Below are 17,682 nucleotides of genomic sequence, written 5' to 3' on the forward strand. Positions count from 1 at the left end.
GATTGCTTGTTTTGTAATATTAAATTCAGAACCATATGAAACAAAGAAAACACTGTATGGCAGCACTGAGAAGCAAGTGAGACTTTTTATTTAGAAGTCTGATTTAGATTATTTTCTCTCTCGTGTTTATGACTTAAGGACATGTAAAAAACGGTTTTGTCGGGATATTTTATTCATGTTCCTAATGAAACTAAATGCATTCATATTTTTATCCAAGTGTATTTGATTTGCTTTATAATGCTTCATAAACATCAACGGCAAACATACATGAATTGTGTGTGAGCAAGTTATGTAACATTACTGTCGTGTATGTGTGTGTGTTCACAGTAAAGTTCCCGAAAGTACGATGGTAAGAAGTGCAAGTTACGCCCCTGACACCATTTAGTGTTGTGGCTGTTGTGTCACATTGAAAGATGAAGTTTAGCTCACAATATAATGTAATTGGTGCTAATCTGCTAGTAGCAGAATGTGAATGCCTGATCTGTAGATGTTTCCCCCTCCTGATCCACACATGAATCTTTGAACCGAACCTTTTTTTTTCAACTCTTTTGTCACAAACACAGAACAATTTAGATACGACGTGGATAAGAAAGTGAATCAGCAGAATGTTGCCTCTCCTTTCCTCTCATTTACTCTCTTTGCCTCCTTTTTCCTCTTCTTGCCTCTCCTTTCCTCTCCTTGCTTCTCCTTTCCTCTCCTTGCCTCTCCTTTCCTTTTCTTGCCTCTCCTTTCCTCTCCTTTCCTCTCCTTGCTTCTCCTTTCCTCTCCTTGCCTCTCCTTTCCTTTTCTTGCCTCTCCTTGCCTCTCCTTTCCTCTCCTTGCCTCTCCTTGCCTCTCCTTGCCTCTCCTTTCCTCTCCTTGCTTCTCCTTTCCTCTTCTTGCCTCTCCTTTCCTCTTCTTGCCTCTCCTTTCCTCTCCTTACCTCTCCTTGCCTCTCCTTGCCTCTCCTTTCCTCTTATTGCCTCTCCTTTCCTCTCCTTGCCTCTTCTTTCCTCTCCTTGCCTCATCTGACAAGCTGAAATCAGTAAATGTATTCACCAAAAATAGTTCACTACATTTCCTTTGCTATACAAGTAATTGTTCTTTTGTTCTTGTCGTACTATCTGCATTGCCGTGCTGCTAAACATCCTCATGATGCGATACAGATGCTGTTTTAGTTGCTCCTCAAGGAAACTGGGGAACAGTTTTATCACAGTCACAGAATTTTCTCATGAAATCAGATGACAAATGCAAACTGACATTTGGGAGTCTCTGCTCTCCCCAGCAATCCCAATTTGTTAAGGAATTATTCTCCTCATCTTCTGCCTGTATTAACCTAATCTAGCCTCTGCGTGTACCGCTCTTGAAAAAAGAAAAGGAAAGCAAAGAAAAATCCCCCGTTTTGGTGCGAGCCAAATCGTCTCCCAACCACTTGTTTTCCTCCTGTAACACAAGCGTTTCACAGCCGAGGCTCTGGCTCCGCGAGTCAGCTGCTGGTTGTTAGCCGTGTTGTTGTACCACCGTGTTGTTTTTGCCTTCAGGAAACCACTTCAAAAAGAGGAAGGGGTTCTGAACAGATTCATGAAAATTAAAAGTTGCTCCGCATCCCAGCGAGCGAGGGGCAGCGGCTGCACTTCATTACCGAGCTCCATCGCTCCGGCGTTTGTGCCAAACGCAGCACGAAGGGGCAGAAAGAGAGCAAACACATTTCAGTAGTTATTCCAGTAAATGTTATCCTGTCAAAGAGGTGTTGTGTTCTCGAGGTTAGCGTTCATGTTTCAAACTGGCTTTGATGTAAATAAAAGACATAATTCATCAAGTGATTGCTTGTCTCTGGCGTACAGCTTTAGTGCATAAAGCTTGATGAATACTTTCAATCAAATTCAACCAATTTCGTCTTTAATTTTGCACTTTCACAAATCCTACAACAAACTGCACTTGATTATCGACTGGAGCAAAACTCTTTAAATACATCTATAACTTTTATTCCATTTTCCTGTATGGGGATTTTTTATTTATTTTTTTAAAAGCAGCGTTTAATCCACTCAATAATCCACTCATCCGACTGCACTTTGAATCTAAGCTTTTGCAATTTTAGATGGTGCTGTTGAATTTCCTATCTGCGAGAAAAACATGCAGCCGAGCGCTGCGTTGTTGTTCCAGTAGATACAGAATCTACTTTCTGTGACAACCCTGTGTAGCTGCACGTAGAGACACACAAAGTCAAGTTGAAAAGAACGAGAAGGAGTCGCAGGAAGAGAAAGGAGAGCAGCAGAGAGACATAAAGGTTCGAGAAACGAGCACAATGAACACAGTTTGATGTTGCAGATGTGGAACCTCCACTTTCACTCTTAGTTGTGTGCGTCTTATTTTGTAAAAAAAAATGCTAAATATTTTCAGATGTCTATCACAGAAAGGTCCAATTTCAACAAATACAACACGTCTGGTTAAGAGCAAGCAACAATATTGATAAGGCTGTTGGGTTTAATATATAATAAAAATGTTTTTATTGAAAAGAATCCTTCATACAAATCACGTTTGTGTTACTTTATGTTCAACTCATATTCACTTTTAATTGTGTTATGTCGAGAAAGCGGTCATACAATTATTTTTTTGGGCATTCATTCCATTTACATTCTCTTACATCATCTTTAATAAATAAGTAAAAGAAGTTGTCTATAAATTTGCATCATCTTCCACTGTATGTAGTCAATGTACAACAACACAAGTGTGTATTTGCGTTTGAACACATCATGCCTGTCTTTTGAAATGCCAGGAGACGGAGATAAAAAAAAAGAATAAAAGGTATTTTTCCAATACCGATACCAGTATTGGATCGCCTCATATTCTGCATCGAGTATCGATTACATGAGTGTACTGTATAAAATCGAGTTATCATATCACTTCACCAGTTCATTTACGCTGTAACGTACACAGGAACGACAACAAAACCCGATCATTGCTGCACATCTGCACACTAGCGATTATCACAGTCAGTTGTTTCCACCTTTTAAAGCGTCAGCATGTACGTACATAAAAAGTCACAGGAGTTTACACGGGGAGCGGATGGAGAGTCTCTGGAAAAGCTGCGGTCAGCTATAAATAGCCTCGGCTCAAACGCTGGTGTTGGCTGGATATTCCCACTGGTGTGATCAGTAGTTTGAGTGTCAGTCGTGGCCCGAGGCAGGTAGCCCTTGGGTTCATGTCCTGGTTATGGTCGAGTTGCTCAGGCCTCAGTTGACATCTCTTTCACACACACACACCTCATGTGTCCGTCTTTCTCACTGCAGGGTTGTTGTTTTTTTAGATAAATAGCACATACAAATACACCCACATAGAATGTTACAGACCTGTTGATTTACAGTCCCTGCAGACATTAACAGAAAAATATAAACCAACATTTCCTGTAAACATGTGCAGGGGTATGTACAATATGCATCAATATTTTTTATTTTTTTCCGCAATTCAGGTCTGTAGCTTCCAGCGTTTAGTAATCAATGCGTTGTATTGATTCACTATATTCCACAAGTATACTGGCTTAACAATAGAGTCCAAACACTTTACATTATAAAGTCCTGGTATGATTGTAATGCAGACAGAACTGCACAGCCTTTAAATGAGCTGGAAATTCAGCATTCGATTTAACAAAGAAGTATGTCAAAGTATCAAATGTCAAACACGGCGGAACTAAAGCATAGTCCCGGATTCTTCTGTCTTCAAATTAAATGATATCGCATTGAAAAGCAAAACATATGGAGGAAAGTGATTCATTGCAATACGGTGTTGCACACAGCAGTTGGTTTTGTTTAAGTCCCTAAAAAACCACTGAAAAAGTGATTCACACTCTGTTATTGACTGTCAGACCACCGCAGCCAGAAATTCGACTGGTATTATGTAATAGGTTTATACAACAGATCTGACAGGATAATGCACGTTACCAGTTGACACATCAGGAAGAACCGCACCAAAGGGAGCAGAGTTGAACAAAGTAGGGACTGAGTTTAAAAACGAGACGTCAGTGTGCATGCTTTGTTGACTGCCTACTGTACATACAGTTTGGATCACCGTCTCCATAATGTATAACTACAGTATGTGTGTACATGCATGATTGTGTGTGTGTGTGTGTGCATACATTACTGTACACTGTAGATGAGTGATAGGGTTTCTTCATAAGCCGGTCTAGGCCCTTGCATTCCTCTCACCGGTGGAGTCTGATGTGTCCAAGCCTTTCAGCTAATCTGGGAAGAATGTCGGCTGCAGACACACACATGTGTTCCATTAAGGCCAGATCTGCGTAAATAATATAACATGCAACAGCTAACGTTACAGGTAACTATACCCCCACAGCTGTGCCTTTGGCTTTGCAGTGCCTCACCACCCCCACGCCTATAAAAAGGCAACGCTGATATCTAATGAGTAGATGTGGCGTGGCGTCTACTGAGCTTTAGGCTGCTGATTTGCAGCAAAATAAAGGGGATGAATATGTATTAGATAATAGAGCCAGACAGATTTGAATGAATACTAGGAATAATGAAAGTCTGATGATATATCAGCCGTTATTCTTGTTCTGCTTGTCCTTTTTTTCTTCTTCTTCTGTTTTTTTTTACGATATGTTTGAGTCAGAGGAATCTACATTTTTTTTGTTGTTGTTTTGGTTTTGTAAGAGATGATTCTGCCAGTTAAACATATATTGCAAATACATTTTTGTCTTATCTGACGATATACACGTATGTATTAGTTGCCCTCGATTTTGTGATGTGTTGGTAGACATTTCAATCTCTCATTGTTAAAATAAGTGGACAAAATTTAGCCAATGTACTTTTTCAACATAATCGACAATCTGAATGTACTAATATTATTGATATATATATATATATATATATCATTAGTATATAATCAGCATCATGTAAATCTGTACGAGAGCAGTAAATCTAAAGTCACATGGCACGAGTTGTGCGTGAAAGCATATCACAGCCCAAATTGTGCACCCTCCCCCTTCCCCCCATTGTTAGTGCCTCGACATCCAGACGACCGTCATTGGCTCTCTGTGTTTATTGTCTGCCCGCTCAGCTCGTACTGATTGGCTCCTCTCTGCCAAGCGACAGGACAATGTTTGCTTTGCTGTCTGCCTGGGGAAGTCCCTCTTGTCCCTGAGCTACAGTAACTGATACAAAGTTCAGAGGATGCCAGCCTCTTCCTGGTGTGGTGCAGCATCTTCCTGTGGCCGCACACCAAAGTCAGTTTGAACAACTGTGCGAGTGAATTACAAACTTATTTATGTATGTTTTTATTTAATGTACTTTTACTTCTCGCACAGAGCATCGCGGTAGCAAGAGAAAACAAGTGGCTCTTGCCTTTTGCTCTATTTTGGTCAGAACTAGATTGTGGGTGTGCGGCATAACAAGAAAAAAAGAGAAAAAAAAGAAGCAGAGATGGTAAACGGCTGGGAGCATCTGGTTTTGGTAGAAATATCACATAAACCTAAAGCCAGCCAGAAAGTGAAAGAGAGGTGACAAGGGTGAGAGCGTCTGAATTGAGGACTCGAAAACAGAAGAGAGGAGTCAGAGAACAAGTGCAGAGAACAATGCTTCTGCACTTGCAAACTGTTGTGAGCCAGCAAGGAAATGTGAGGAGTTTGGCTGTTGCTGTTCTGGGTGCCAGCACTCCTAATGAGTCTGTCAGGGCCAGTTAGCATAGCCAGGCCTGCTTGTGTCCCCTCCAGGCCGCAGACAGCTGTTATTAGCCCCATAATGGCATGCCACAGGGCCAGATTAGCTTGGCACACTGGAGAAATATCAAACATTCACTTACTGTGGCTTCTTCGCTGGCGAAAGCAGCCATTCTGCGAGGCATTCATTTAGCTGCGATGTTGGCAAGCTATCTACCCGGCCACAAAAAGAAAAAGTCCCCTTTGAGGGATGTAGTTAGTGTACAGTAGCTCCTCTGGAAGGTAGAAAAGGAAAATACATGTCTGGTTGTTGAGGATGCAGGGGCAACATACCGGGTCATGTTTTGCTGATTATAGCCCCAAAATAGCCATAATAGCAACTGAATACCTGAATTGGGATACATAAATCAATGTATATTTTGAGGATACTGTAAATCCACATAAAAAAAATAAAAAAAACATCTTGCAATTTGAGAAGAATCTTTTGTTTTTTATGAACAGCTATCAGATATCGGGCCAATACTGACTCAGATAGCTGGATCAGGTAACATGACAAGTGCTATTACATTCTTTGTATCCATCATTTACTGGAATTTTAATACTAGTTTTCATAACAAAGTTTTGACCAATTTGTTGCTGCGTTCAATCGGTTTACTCATGAATTGTATCTACTGTTGTGAAGCTTATTTACCAAGTGGCTGCTGTACGATTGATTATGTAATGATTAAATGTATTTAGTGGTTTCATGTTTGTTTTACTAAATGAGGAAAGTCTGACGTTGCCTTCCACATTAAAGAATGATCCCAGTCAGGCACACATCTATATAATCGAACACGGGTTGGTTCTCCGTAGCGGCCGACACCCAAAAGCCCCCGTGTCGCCATCGGGACTGAAAAGGTGGCGCCTGGTCGGGACGCTGCAGCACAGAGGAAAGCTGTAAATGAGAGTTCTCCTTGATAACGCTGCGTCGTCATTATGCGAGCCATATCGACGAGAGAGCCGCTGCTGTCTACTCATCCGTTTTCACCTTTCATAACGAGCATAGGAAATCAAAACCTTACACAGCAAGTACTCGCACGGCCTCAGGGGATAGCCCGCCACTGACTGTGATCGGCCATTAGATCAGCATACTGTTTGTACTGTGCTCTTCTTCATAGACCTCTTCTCATAGGGTTATAACTCATGCTCTTTGAGCCTTTGAGTTCTCCAATATGTGTCATATACGTCGTGTGTTACCCACGCTTTTTTTTTTTTTTGGCGTACATTGCTCGCAGGTTTCACTTTGTGGTAATCACCGTGCATTTGGGCCCATAAACCTGATCTCTAAAAGGTGTGTTTATGGCGGTTCCACTATAAAAGCCGAGGCCTGCCGCTACGCTCACGTGCTTGTCTGCACCATGTGACTGTCTCGAAGTGGAAGGCAGGGCCAGTTATGGTTGGTTCAGGGATGTTTTCTCACTCAATTGTTAAATATAGTCAAATACGGCACAGTCTCACTGCATGGCAATCGGAAGCCCCGCCCTTGAAGGATTTTGTGTCTGTGTGATTACATGTGTGCCTGGGTGTTTTTGTGTGGATGAGGTGACAGAATGAAGGCTAAATAAAGAAGGCGGCGAGGCGGAGTAAAGCAAGCAAACGATTAAGGACGAGAGAAAGATAATGTGATATTTGCTCTAGATTGCTGCGCTGTTTTTTTTCCCCCCCAATAATCTACATCCTCATTAGCAAACTGTACGTATCAAGTGTGGCAAAGCCATTAAGCACTTTAGCAGGAAGGAGCTACAGCCATTACCCATATAAATTCATGTTTTATCCTCTTACTTAGGAGAAACAAGTCTCCACATCACCCGCTGCAGCATTTATTTTAACAGCAGGCAGCGCACGGAAGCTAAAATAGACTCTCCAACGCCAGAGGAAAAATAAATATGTCGTTCATTTGATCAATTAACCCCTGTTGAACAAATTTAGATGACAGAAACGGCATGCAGCCTGTTGACCAGATGTTCCAGAAGAGTGATGTTAACCTAAGAAACTCAGAATACCGAGTAATCACAGAGGTGCATTGGGATGTGGGAACCACATCTAGCTGTCTCTGCCCGGCAGCGACCACTTGTTGCGAATCATTAGCTTCCCAACTACTGTGGGCTTCGTCACCATCGCTCCATCAGGTTGTGTTGCTGAAGCCAAGTACAGGGAGGCGCCCGGCAGCACACTCTAATTATCATGTATGTAACATATAGGAAGATGGAGTCAGTGGCGTATACATACGGTGTAGCTGAGCTCAGGGTCTTCTGGCTACCCAACACAACAGCTTAGTTCCATTAGTGCCGCTACTGAGCCAACCGTATCCAGTTATTATGTGTGGTACATCACCGTGCAGTGATGTGATTTAACATGGCAGCCAATGGGCAGGCTGTTCGACTTGGCGGACATGTATGAAACCCGCACTCGTTAACAAAATGAGGAGCATGTAAAGAACTGCAGTGTGTACGATTCCTATACACACATCGGATGGGAAAACAAAACTTCCGAAACTTTGAGTGTAGTTGGAAACTAATTATAATGACATCTGGATCTTCTTCTCTTTTTTTCTCTCTTGTGTCTGAAACATTTTATTCACGCGCATTTTCACATTGAATTCTTTGTTTAAAAAAAAAAAAAAAAAAGCCAGGAAATGTACTTAAAATCTTTCTCTCTCGCTCTCCTCTTCCAGAGCAGATACGGTGCTGCAGATCGAGGTGTGAGGCTCTACAGTTCCCTTCCCATGCGCCCAAACCCCGACGGCAAGAGACTGCCCTCTACTGGGGTAAGACCCCCCCCTACCCCCCACCCCATTACCTTCCTCTCCCCTTACCTCTCCTCACCCCCTTACCTTCCCCCCCCCCCCAAGGTCTCATCCATACACTCCTACCCTTATCTTAACAGCGAGAGACACCGAAGAGCCCTTCCCTCATCTGCACAACAAGACTGTCCAAACACGTCATAGGAGTGGCAGTTCAGAAGCAGTGCAGACATCATTTCATGGGTTGAATTTGTGTGTGTGTGTGTGTGTGCTCCCTTCTTGGATTCCCAGCAGCTGGGAAGTTCTCCATCCCGTGATGGAAAGCTTTTGCGTAAAAACAACTGTGAAAGTCAGTTTATCGGGACTTAAATCCTGGCTAGGAAACAATACAAGCCATCGTTTGTGAACTTGGCGTCCCCCTCATCCTTTAACCCCTCATCCCACTACTTCTCACCTCACAGGCTCTGTCCACACACCCTGAGAGACCTTTAACCATCACTGGCAAGGCTCCCAAGATAGCATCAATTGGACTTGGTGGTTTGTGTGGTATCTCCCTGGAAGCGTTGGTGCCGCAGCTGATAGGCCGACCAACTGCCTGCTACTGTATCTGTGTTTGCACAGAACCTGTCGTGGTTTTATGGATGCAGAGCTTCTGACCCATGTTAGGTTGTAAATAAAGAAAGGGCAAATATTGATTAAGTAGAGACATTTTAATATTTAGCTGATTTTTAGCTGTATTTTTTTTTAGATGTATTGCATCATCAAAGTCTACTTTTTCAATACGTGTATCATGTGATTGTTTGCAAGGAAGCTGGGAAAAAAGTTTATTTAAGTTTAGGGAGGCAGCACTTGCACGACTTTGACTTTGACAAAGTGCTGGAACAGTAAGTCTACTCTGTTTGTGACACCTTTCTTTCATTTTTTAATAAAAAAAAATCTTTTAGTGTTGTGAAAATCATAATTAGAATCTAGCTTGCCTTGCTTTTATGCATTTATGTAACAAAGGAGGGAAAATGAAAGAACAATGGAGCGAAAAGAGAGAATTTAATTTCATATGTCTCCCTTTTTCATGTTTCACTCCATGCAAGTGCTTTTTGAATTATCTCTTCTCTGCTCCGGGGCTCAATGAGAGGAAGAGTGGCTGAGCGAGGGAGAGAGGGGGAGACAGAGAGAGAGTGAGAGAGAGAGAGAGAGAGAGAGAGAGAGAGAGAGAGAGGCAGATAAAGTGAAAGCTCTGTAATATTGTTGGTGCGCACCTTTTTTTTTAATTACAACAGAGATTGTATTGATGTCTCAGGCCACATGTCCTCAATCATTTATCAAGAGGCAGAGTGCTAACAAAGCATTTCTAAGAAACCCATCCTCTCCAAGGGCCTGGAATCATACGTTATCTAAAGTGAATATAGTTAATGCTGTTCTGCAGAGAGACCCACTTACAAATCATGCGAATGAGTTCCTTGTCAGTACATGCATAAGGTAGTAAAGATATATATCCACTTTCTTCTGATCCTCTGTTGAGCAAATACAACACTGCATCTAAATCTCAATGCAGAAATTGTGCTCGAAAAGAAGAGGGACATTTTTAAAATGATGGATAAACATTAATGTAAAGGAAGGACATTTTTCCAAATTGCCGAGCTCCGATTTGGAGATTACATCTCTCACGCGGAGTCGAAACTCATCGACAAAAAAAAAAGCGCAAACTAAACACGATTGAAAAGGAGACAATGTGTTAGTTTTTGCTGCTGCTTTTCTGTCATTATCCTTTTGTCTGTCATTACCCGGGTGTAGCGTCGGTACAGTGGCAGCATGTAGCTACAGGCTGCGCGTAGAGGAGGAGACTATGAGCCACTTAACATGCAGGAGGAAACCAGACGTTTTTCCATTGCACTTATCAGGTGCTGCGGTGAGAGCAAGTGTCAAGGTGCAGCAGGTCCCTGCAACCCCCCTCAACTCCTCTCACCCATCCTCTCCTTCCTCCCCTCTTCCTTCCCCCTGCACACCCCTTTTATTCTCCCCTGATCTCTATCTCTGCCCCCCCCCCCTCCCCACCACCACCACCACTCACCACCGTTAAAAGTGGGCTTGGCACTTCCGCAGCGACCCCCTCCACCACGTCTTTTCTCTCTGTCAAACTAACCTCCAACTCCTACTTTTCACCTCTATGTTTCCTGTCAAGGTGCACTGCCCACCTTCCCCCCCTCCCCTGCCTCCCCTGCCCCACTGGCTCTGCCCCCGCAACCTTTTTCCTTTGCTTTCTTTCAACATCTATTATGGCGCTAAATGCCTACAGTTCTTTTCTTTTTTTTTTTTTCTTTGTTGAAATGCTCAGAGCAGAGGGCGTGACCTCAGTGCTATGCAGAGATCTTGCAAGTCCTGCAACTTTGCGATGGAGGGTGGGTGTGGGTGTGGGGGGGGGGGGGTTGCATTAGTGGCTTTGAATGGAATCTCTTGTTTTGAATGAATTATTCTTACAAATGTGAATCAATCTATTCCAAATCTTGCAGCGCATTAAGTGAATGAATCAACCAACCGCACCGTCAATACTTACATGCTCACATATATTAACACCCTTCAAAACGACTAATTGTCATTTTACATGTTCACAAGTTATATCCATTAACATTCTGATCTCAACTTATGCTGCTTTATGAACAGAGTTTGTGTTTACATTCAGTGATCCTGGCTGAATTGCTTTGTGCGAATTTGTAAGGTCAAACAAACATGTTTTCTTCATTTGAAAACATGTATTGTTTTTTATCAATGTTATGTTGCCATTAGTCTTCTACCTCCCGACCTTTGATTGCTGCATTTCTTGGCATGAACTGACAGTTATAGATTAGTGTGAAACCACAGGTTACCAGTAAGTATGTAAAAGCTGTATATATATATAAGTATATATATATATATATACACACACACACACACACACACACACACACACACACACACACACACACACACACACACAGTATCTTCCCTATTTCACACCGTCTTAAAGTAGATCTCTGTCATTTCATCAAATGGAAATATGACTTTTACACATTCCCTGACAATTTTCTATCTTTGGGGACTTTAGGACATCCACTTTAATATGACACTCTGTGGGTTCGGCAGCACATCACCAGTTTGTAGATGCCCCACGTAGCTGAATTCAGTTTACATACCCGATGCATGTAGAGTGCAATGTGTCCGAGGTTTACTGTCAGCCGCGATGATCAGTTCAATCCAGCGCAATTAAATGAAATAATGAAATGCAATTAGTGTTGAACAATCCGTCCAGGCTGCTGGAGTGGAGCTTTGTTTAAGCTCAGGCTGGATAAGCATCCGCGTATTCTTTGCAGGGAGCCAAACTGTTTGAGGTACCATTGGAGTTGTTGTTATTGTTGTTTTAGCTCCACTGCTTTGACACTGATACTTATGGCGAAGGTTGAGAATCTGCCACAGCGCAGAGAAGACGGCGTTGTTTCAGGACTATCTCTTTCTCTGTCTGTCTGTTTGCCTTGGTTTCTACACGGCCCCTCGTTCTCTCTCACTCCCTCTCCCGCTCTCTCTCTCTCTCTCTCCTGCTTTGTCTCTCTGCGTCTTTCTCTCTTTTTCCAAGCTGATTTGGAGCCTTGCATAGTCAATTATGTAGGGAGTGAGAGATGGAGTGGGGGCTCCGGCTCCCATATTTTGGTGCGATATTAATATTGCATGAGCGCTATTCTGTAGCGAATATCTAAGAGACTGCCTATTAAGGCAGCAGTAGGAGGAGAATGTGACAGACACACACACACACATACACACATAGTACCTACATCCACACACAGACAGCCAGAGAGCATGGGTGAATCAGTCAGGATCATGCACAGGTTGTTATAATTAGTGTTTTCCCGATTTATTTTGGTGGGATAATAAGAGTGACTCATTTTCCTGTTTAATATGTCATGTTTGTTTATTTGACACGGTTCACATCACGCCGTACAGTCAGCACGTTTGATGTTGGTGAGAACTGAGTGATGTTTCACTGTAATTGTGCTCAGAATGGAATATTTTAACTAACTAACTGAATAAACAAACAAAACAGAGACTCATAGCTGTAGAAAAAAATAACCCCAAAACATTGCCAAGATAATTGTGATATTGCAAAGCAGGAGCGATGTGACGGCAGGCTATTTATTTTCTGCTGCTGGTTGGCTACCAGCATACAGCAAGTGTCAACAGTGACAGGCTGAGGAGGTCCCGACAGCGATGACGGAGCGGCTCAGTGAGGACACTCGAGGCTTTTTTGGGTGCCAAGTGGCGGTGACACCGGATGGTCTGTTTTAGACGTCTCGTTTCAGGATTACAGATCGTCAAAAGCAACTGTTGTTAAGATGTCACGAACATAATACAGTTTAAAAACATAAGACTCATTTGTCTCATTTGTTATAGCCACTTTTTTGTCAATGTGAAAGTGGAAGATGGCATGGCTGAAATGAATATGGGAATATCCATGATACTTATTCTGGATTGCTTTTTTATATCTCAATTTATAGGAATTGGTCTTCTTTAGAAAATAGTGACGTACAGGCAATATCATTTCCAAAGTGATGTCCTCAAATGCCATATTTTTTCCGGTCAACAATCAGTCTCCCGTCAAAAAAAAAAAAAAGGAATTCATAAAAGTAATCTACTATAAAAAATAAATAAAAAATCAACGGAGAGTCTTTTTCTCACAGGACCTGGAGAACATGTGGAAGAGGTCTTCCTTTACAGTCTTTCCATTCTTGTAGTAACACTGCCAGCCCCTATCAAAAGCCCAGAAAGCCCGGCCAGGAATCCACACAGCCAGTTTGTCCCGAGCCCAGAAGCATCACGCTGGGCCCGACGTCGAACAAGTGCTTGGTGACCTTACAGCACCAGCTGGAGTTAAAAGAAGTCTTTAAAAGGCCGATTCTCCACAGTAATATCATCGCCCGTGCCTCAAAGAGTCTGGATTAGGGCCCACTTTCCCTTGCTAAAATGTAACAAATGTGTGAAAAAACATCACAGCCAAAGCCAATGTGGAGGGAACAATGGAGAGAGGAAGAGGAGCGAAAGAGTTAGAGAGAGAGAAAGAGAGAGAGAGAGAGAGAGAGATGGAGAGAGAGAGAGAGAGAGAGAGGGGGCTTCGAACAGCAGAGGCAGAAAAGAAAGCAGAAAGAAAGTGGGGGAAACTCAACATCTTAACACCCTCAGCCCCCCCCCCCCCCCTCCCTACCAGATATATCAATGTAGTTGGCTTTCTCTGAAATTCAAATGGCAACAGGAAAAAAAAACTGATAAGAAAAAAAGAAACCTCTGGCTTTGGGAAAGGGAGGAGGAGGGGAGGAGAGGAGGAAGGGAGGAGGGGTGGGAGGGGGGAGGGGGGGGCTGAGAAAAAGACCTGCCATCTATGTATTAGTGCTCTGTAAATATTACATGAGCTCCACATTCGCTCAGTTGTTTGGCATTACTTCCACTGGATGGGTATATTATTTTAGAAACCATGCCTTGTTTATGGAGAGGCATGACCTACTTCCAGTCTCTCTCTCTCTCTCTCTCTCTCTCTCTCTCTCTCTCTCTCTCTCTCTCTCTCTCTCTCTCTCTCTCTCTCCCCCCATCCTCTCTTTCCCCTCACCTCTCTCTCTCTCTCTCGCTCTCTCTTATTCACTCACAATCTGCGCAATCTCAACTGGTTGTCCCTGCTGAACAATTACAAGGCAGAGAGACCCAAATGGAGATGTTTGTAGAAAACAACATGTGTATAATTAAGGTTTAATGAGCTCTTGTCAGGGTGGAATGTGCAATTAGATTGGTAATAAAAAAATCTGCCTGAATGCTAGTGGCAGAGGCTGAATGTGGAGTCAGCATGGCAGTGAATGAAAGAACAGTGCATTATTTTGAGCCCTATTGACAGAAGTAGATGGTGCTGGATCCTGCATTTAGATTTAAATACATAGTGAGATCCCAAATACAAAAAGGAGTTGTTTTTTTTTATCCTGCTATATTGTGTGTTTTCAAATTACTGTACTTACACACCGGGGGATAGTTTTCATGGGAAAACAGTTCTTAAACAGCTGAAGTTAAGCCTTACTGCTGCAGATGGAAGCAAGAGGCTATCATCGCGATAAAAGAAGGTATAGACAGTAATACATATTGGATTCAAGAATATAAAAGTGATGCCTAATTAGAGAACATTCAGAAAGCATATAGCGCTGCCAATTTGTTGTTTTAATAAAACGTGCAAATGCATCTGATTCATAACCACAATTATGACACGTTTATATGTTGCTGCAGCGCCATCTATATGTGACATCAGGGCTGCAGTAAATTCATTATTTTATTTTCAAGCAATTTGCGCAATATTTTGAAATATAATGATAAATATATATTGCATAAGATGTAAAATCAGAGTAAACACTGATTGCTCTGTCAGCACTGCTGTCGCCGTCCGTTCTGTTAGCACCGTTAGCTTCCTGCTGCCGCCTCACCCGTCGCCATCCCTCGATCGTGGACATCCTCCGAATTTGAAACGCAGCACGCTATAATTTCTCACCGTCGTCATCTCTTCTTGAAGCGTATTACAGTTGCCACGCGCAGACATTGGAAAACTGAACATACAACATGTTTTTAAGCAATATTGTCAGTTTTGCAGAATCGTCTAAAAAACAACGTTGTTGCGTGGGGACGAGGTTAGACAGAGAGACACACTGAAATGAAAACATTACCTCTGGGCTGAATGGAACAAATATGCAAAAATGAGACTATTTATTGATTTTAAACAGCCCTCAGACTCTCTCTTTTATAAGGACACTTCTCCACCAGACCCATGCGTCTTTTTAAATAAGGTTAGGAGGGGGGGAAAAAAACAGATACTTGCTGCTCTCTTCTTCCACTCTATTTCTTTTTTTCTTGACTTGAAATTGCTGCTTGTGGGTCTGGTGGAGAAGATCCACACGCACACACACGCACACACACACACACACACACACACACACACACACACACACACACACACACACACACACACACAAAAATCATGTTTGGCTCTTTCTGAATTACTTGACTAGACTGAAAGAGAGGGCCCTTTGTTGGCTTCCTCCGGGACTGCCCTTGAAAGGCTCCTATTGTGTGGTAAGCACTATGATATAATGCAAGTGGATTTAATAGATTTAATGGAACATGCAGACATGGTTCTCGAGCCCTCGCGTGATGAGAAACAGCCTGTTTTTAGAAGATCAGAACCACATCTTAAAGAAATGAAATGTCAATGCCGCGTTGCTCCAGCAGTGCGTGAGGATTTGAGTTTTGGTTGTGGCGACAGAAACCATCGCATTTCATTTCACATCACCAACTGTACTATCTTGTTTGTTTGTTTTTGTAGGTCTTTTCAGATGTCTGTATTGCTTGATTATCCATTTGTGTGTCCCACCTGAGTTGTGTTGGAAGTCAAGGTTAGGCAGGAGCGAGGGGGGGGGGGGGCTGGGGGTTGAATGTCAGCGATGTGTTTGCTTTGTTTTCATTGTGTTAACAGGAGCACAATGGTACGATTGTGTAGCCATCTGAAACCCTACACCTGCCCAGGGCTTTCGGGGGTCAGAGGTGGGGGAGATGTGTGTGTGCCTTTAGCCCGACGAACCATGCTTTTTGAAAGACCCAGAACCCAAAGAGTAATCCAACCAGCATACCATCAAAACCATTCTTGCTTCGCCGGTTCGCTCACATACCAGATCTGCTTGTGAAATGCGCTCGTTTTCCAGATATAAATGATGCTTCTTTTTTTTCTTCCCCCTCTCCATCTCGCCGTTGCTGTGTAATCTGTCTCATTATTTTAAGGTGCCATTTGAGGAGTGGCCAGCCTCTTGAAACCCTTCAGTGTGATGGACAAGACCATAAAGCAAAGCAATAAACCTGAGATGAATGTTATATCTTAACACTGATAGAGGCAATTAAGTCCATCATAAGCGAGAGAGGGAACGCTCTTCTCTGGGGACTCATTCACTTGCATGGTTTAACATGATTCCCAGCTAAATCCCTTATTTTATTTCTCCTCTCAGCTCGCAGCTTACAGTCAAGCACAAATTGAGCTGATGTGTTTTTCTATTTTTTTTTTTTTCACACAATTTGGTCTTTCTGTCTGATCTGCCCTTTTCTGTCTGTCGTCATGTCTCTCTCTCTCTCTCTCTCTCTCTCTCTCTCTCTCTCTCTCTCTCTCTCTCTCTCTCTCTCTCTCTCTCTCTCCCTCTCTCTCTCTCTCTCTCTCTCTCTCCATATCCCTCCCTTTTCTCTCCCCATTTCGCCGTATTTGTCATGGTAATGCTAAAAAATCTCAGCTGCCCCAATTCATTTCGTGCTCTTTCAGTCGAGAAAGAAGGGCAATTCTGTGTTTCTGTGTGTTGAGGTTTAAAGGTAATGAAGACCATATTTCATCTGCATGGAGTTATATGACTGGGCGTGGCCGAGCAGGTCTGTTATGGGAAAATAAATATTATGGAAGGTCTAACTTTGTTATCTTTATCTCGCTGGGATCAATGTGTGTATTATTAGACAGGATACATTCCACAAACATGTCGGCACGCACGCAATGTGCACACATTTGGAGGCAAGTGCTTAAGTTGTCTATACAGAATGCACGGACACACACAGAAGGAACACATGAAGGTAAAATACACATGCAGAAGCAGAGATACCCACACATGCACGCAGGCAATCCATATTTACACCACACCATCCCCCAAACTCTTGCTTTGGTTATGCCTGTGGGTGTGTGTGTACGTGTGTGTGTGTGTGTCTATGTGTGTGTGTCTGACAGCGAGTCACTGAATGCTCTAATGACCACAGTCCTGACACAGGTATTTTGACTGCTGCCTCTTTCCATCGGCACATTGACTGACATGTGATTCGTTACGCTGGGATGAAAAACTAGGGAGGCGCACACTGTAGCCATGAAGGAGGGTTAAGTCCTGTTCTCTCTCCGTCTTCCCCTGCCTCATCTTTCATGAAATCTAAAACATCCCTGGCCGCAGTCGCTGGTTGTGTGATTTGGTATTCAGTGCGGACAGTGTAAAGCGCAGCTTGGCGCACAGCGACCTTATGAGAAAAGCCTCTCGCGTAGATCAATGCAGGTTAGCGACGGCGTAGCACAGAATGCAAAGTAAGCATCGTAGTAGGAGTAAAGAATGGATACTAAATTGATCTAAAAAAAAAAAAGAAGCTTTTTTTTTTATTAAGTACAGCTACACCATCCCGCTACTGACCCCAGTAAGTG

At 42.8% G+C, this 17,682-nt stretch overlaps 1 protein-coding gene across 3 annotated transcripts in view; it reads left to right on the forward strand.

The window, feature by feature from the left end:
- tox2 (TOX high mobility group box family member 2) overlaps positions 1 to 17,682 on the forward strand; it is an 89,899-nt gene that overhangs the window by 23,116 nt on the left and 49,101 nt on the right. For all 3 annotated transcript variants that reach the window (XM_068595275.1, XM_068595276.1, XM_068595277.1), the window contains exon 2: positions 8,361 to 8,453. In XM_068595275.1, coding sequence (XP_068451376.1) covers positions 8,361 to 8,453 — 93 coding nt within the window. The remainder of the gene's footprint in view (positions 1 to 8,360; positions 8,454 to 17,682) is intronic.

This window comes from Clinocottus analis, unplaced genomic scaffold (assembly GCF_023055335.1).
Source record: "Clinocottus analis isolate CAN_PGR_092001 unplaced genomic scaffold, fCliAna1.0.p SCAF_3, whole genome shotgun sequence".
NCBI lineage: Eukaryota > Metazoa > Chordata > Actinopteri > Perciformes > Cottidae > Clinocottus > Clinocottus analis.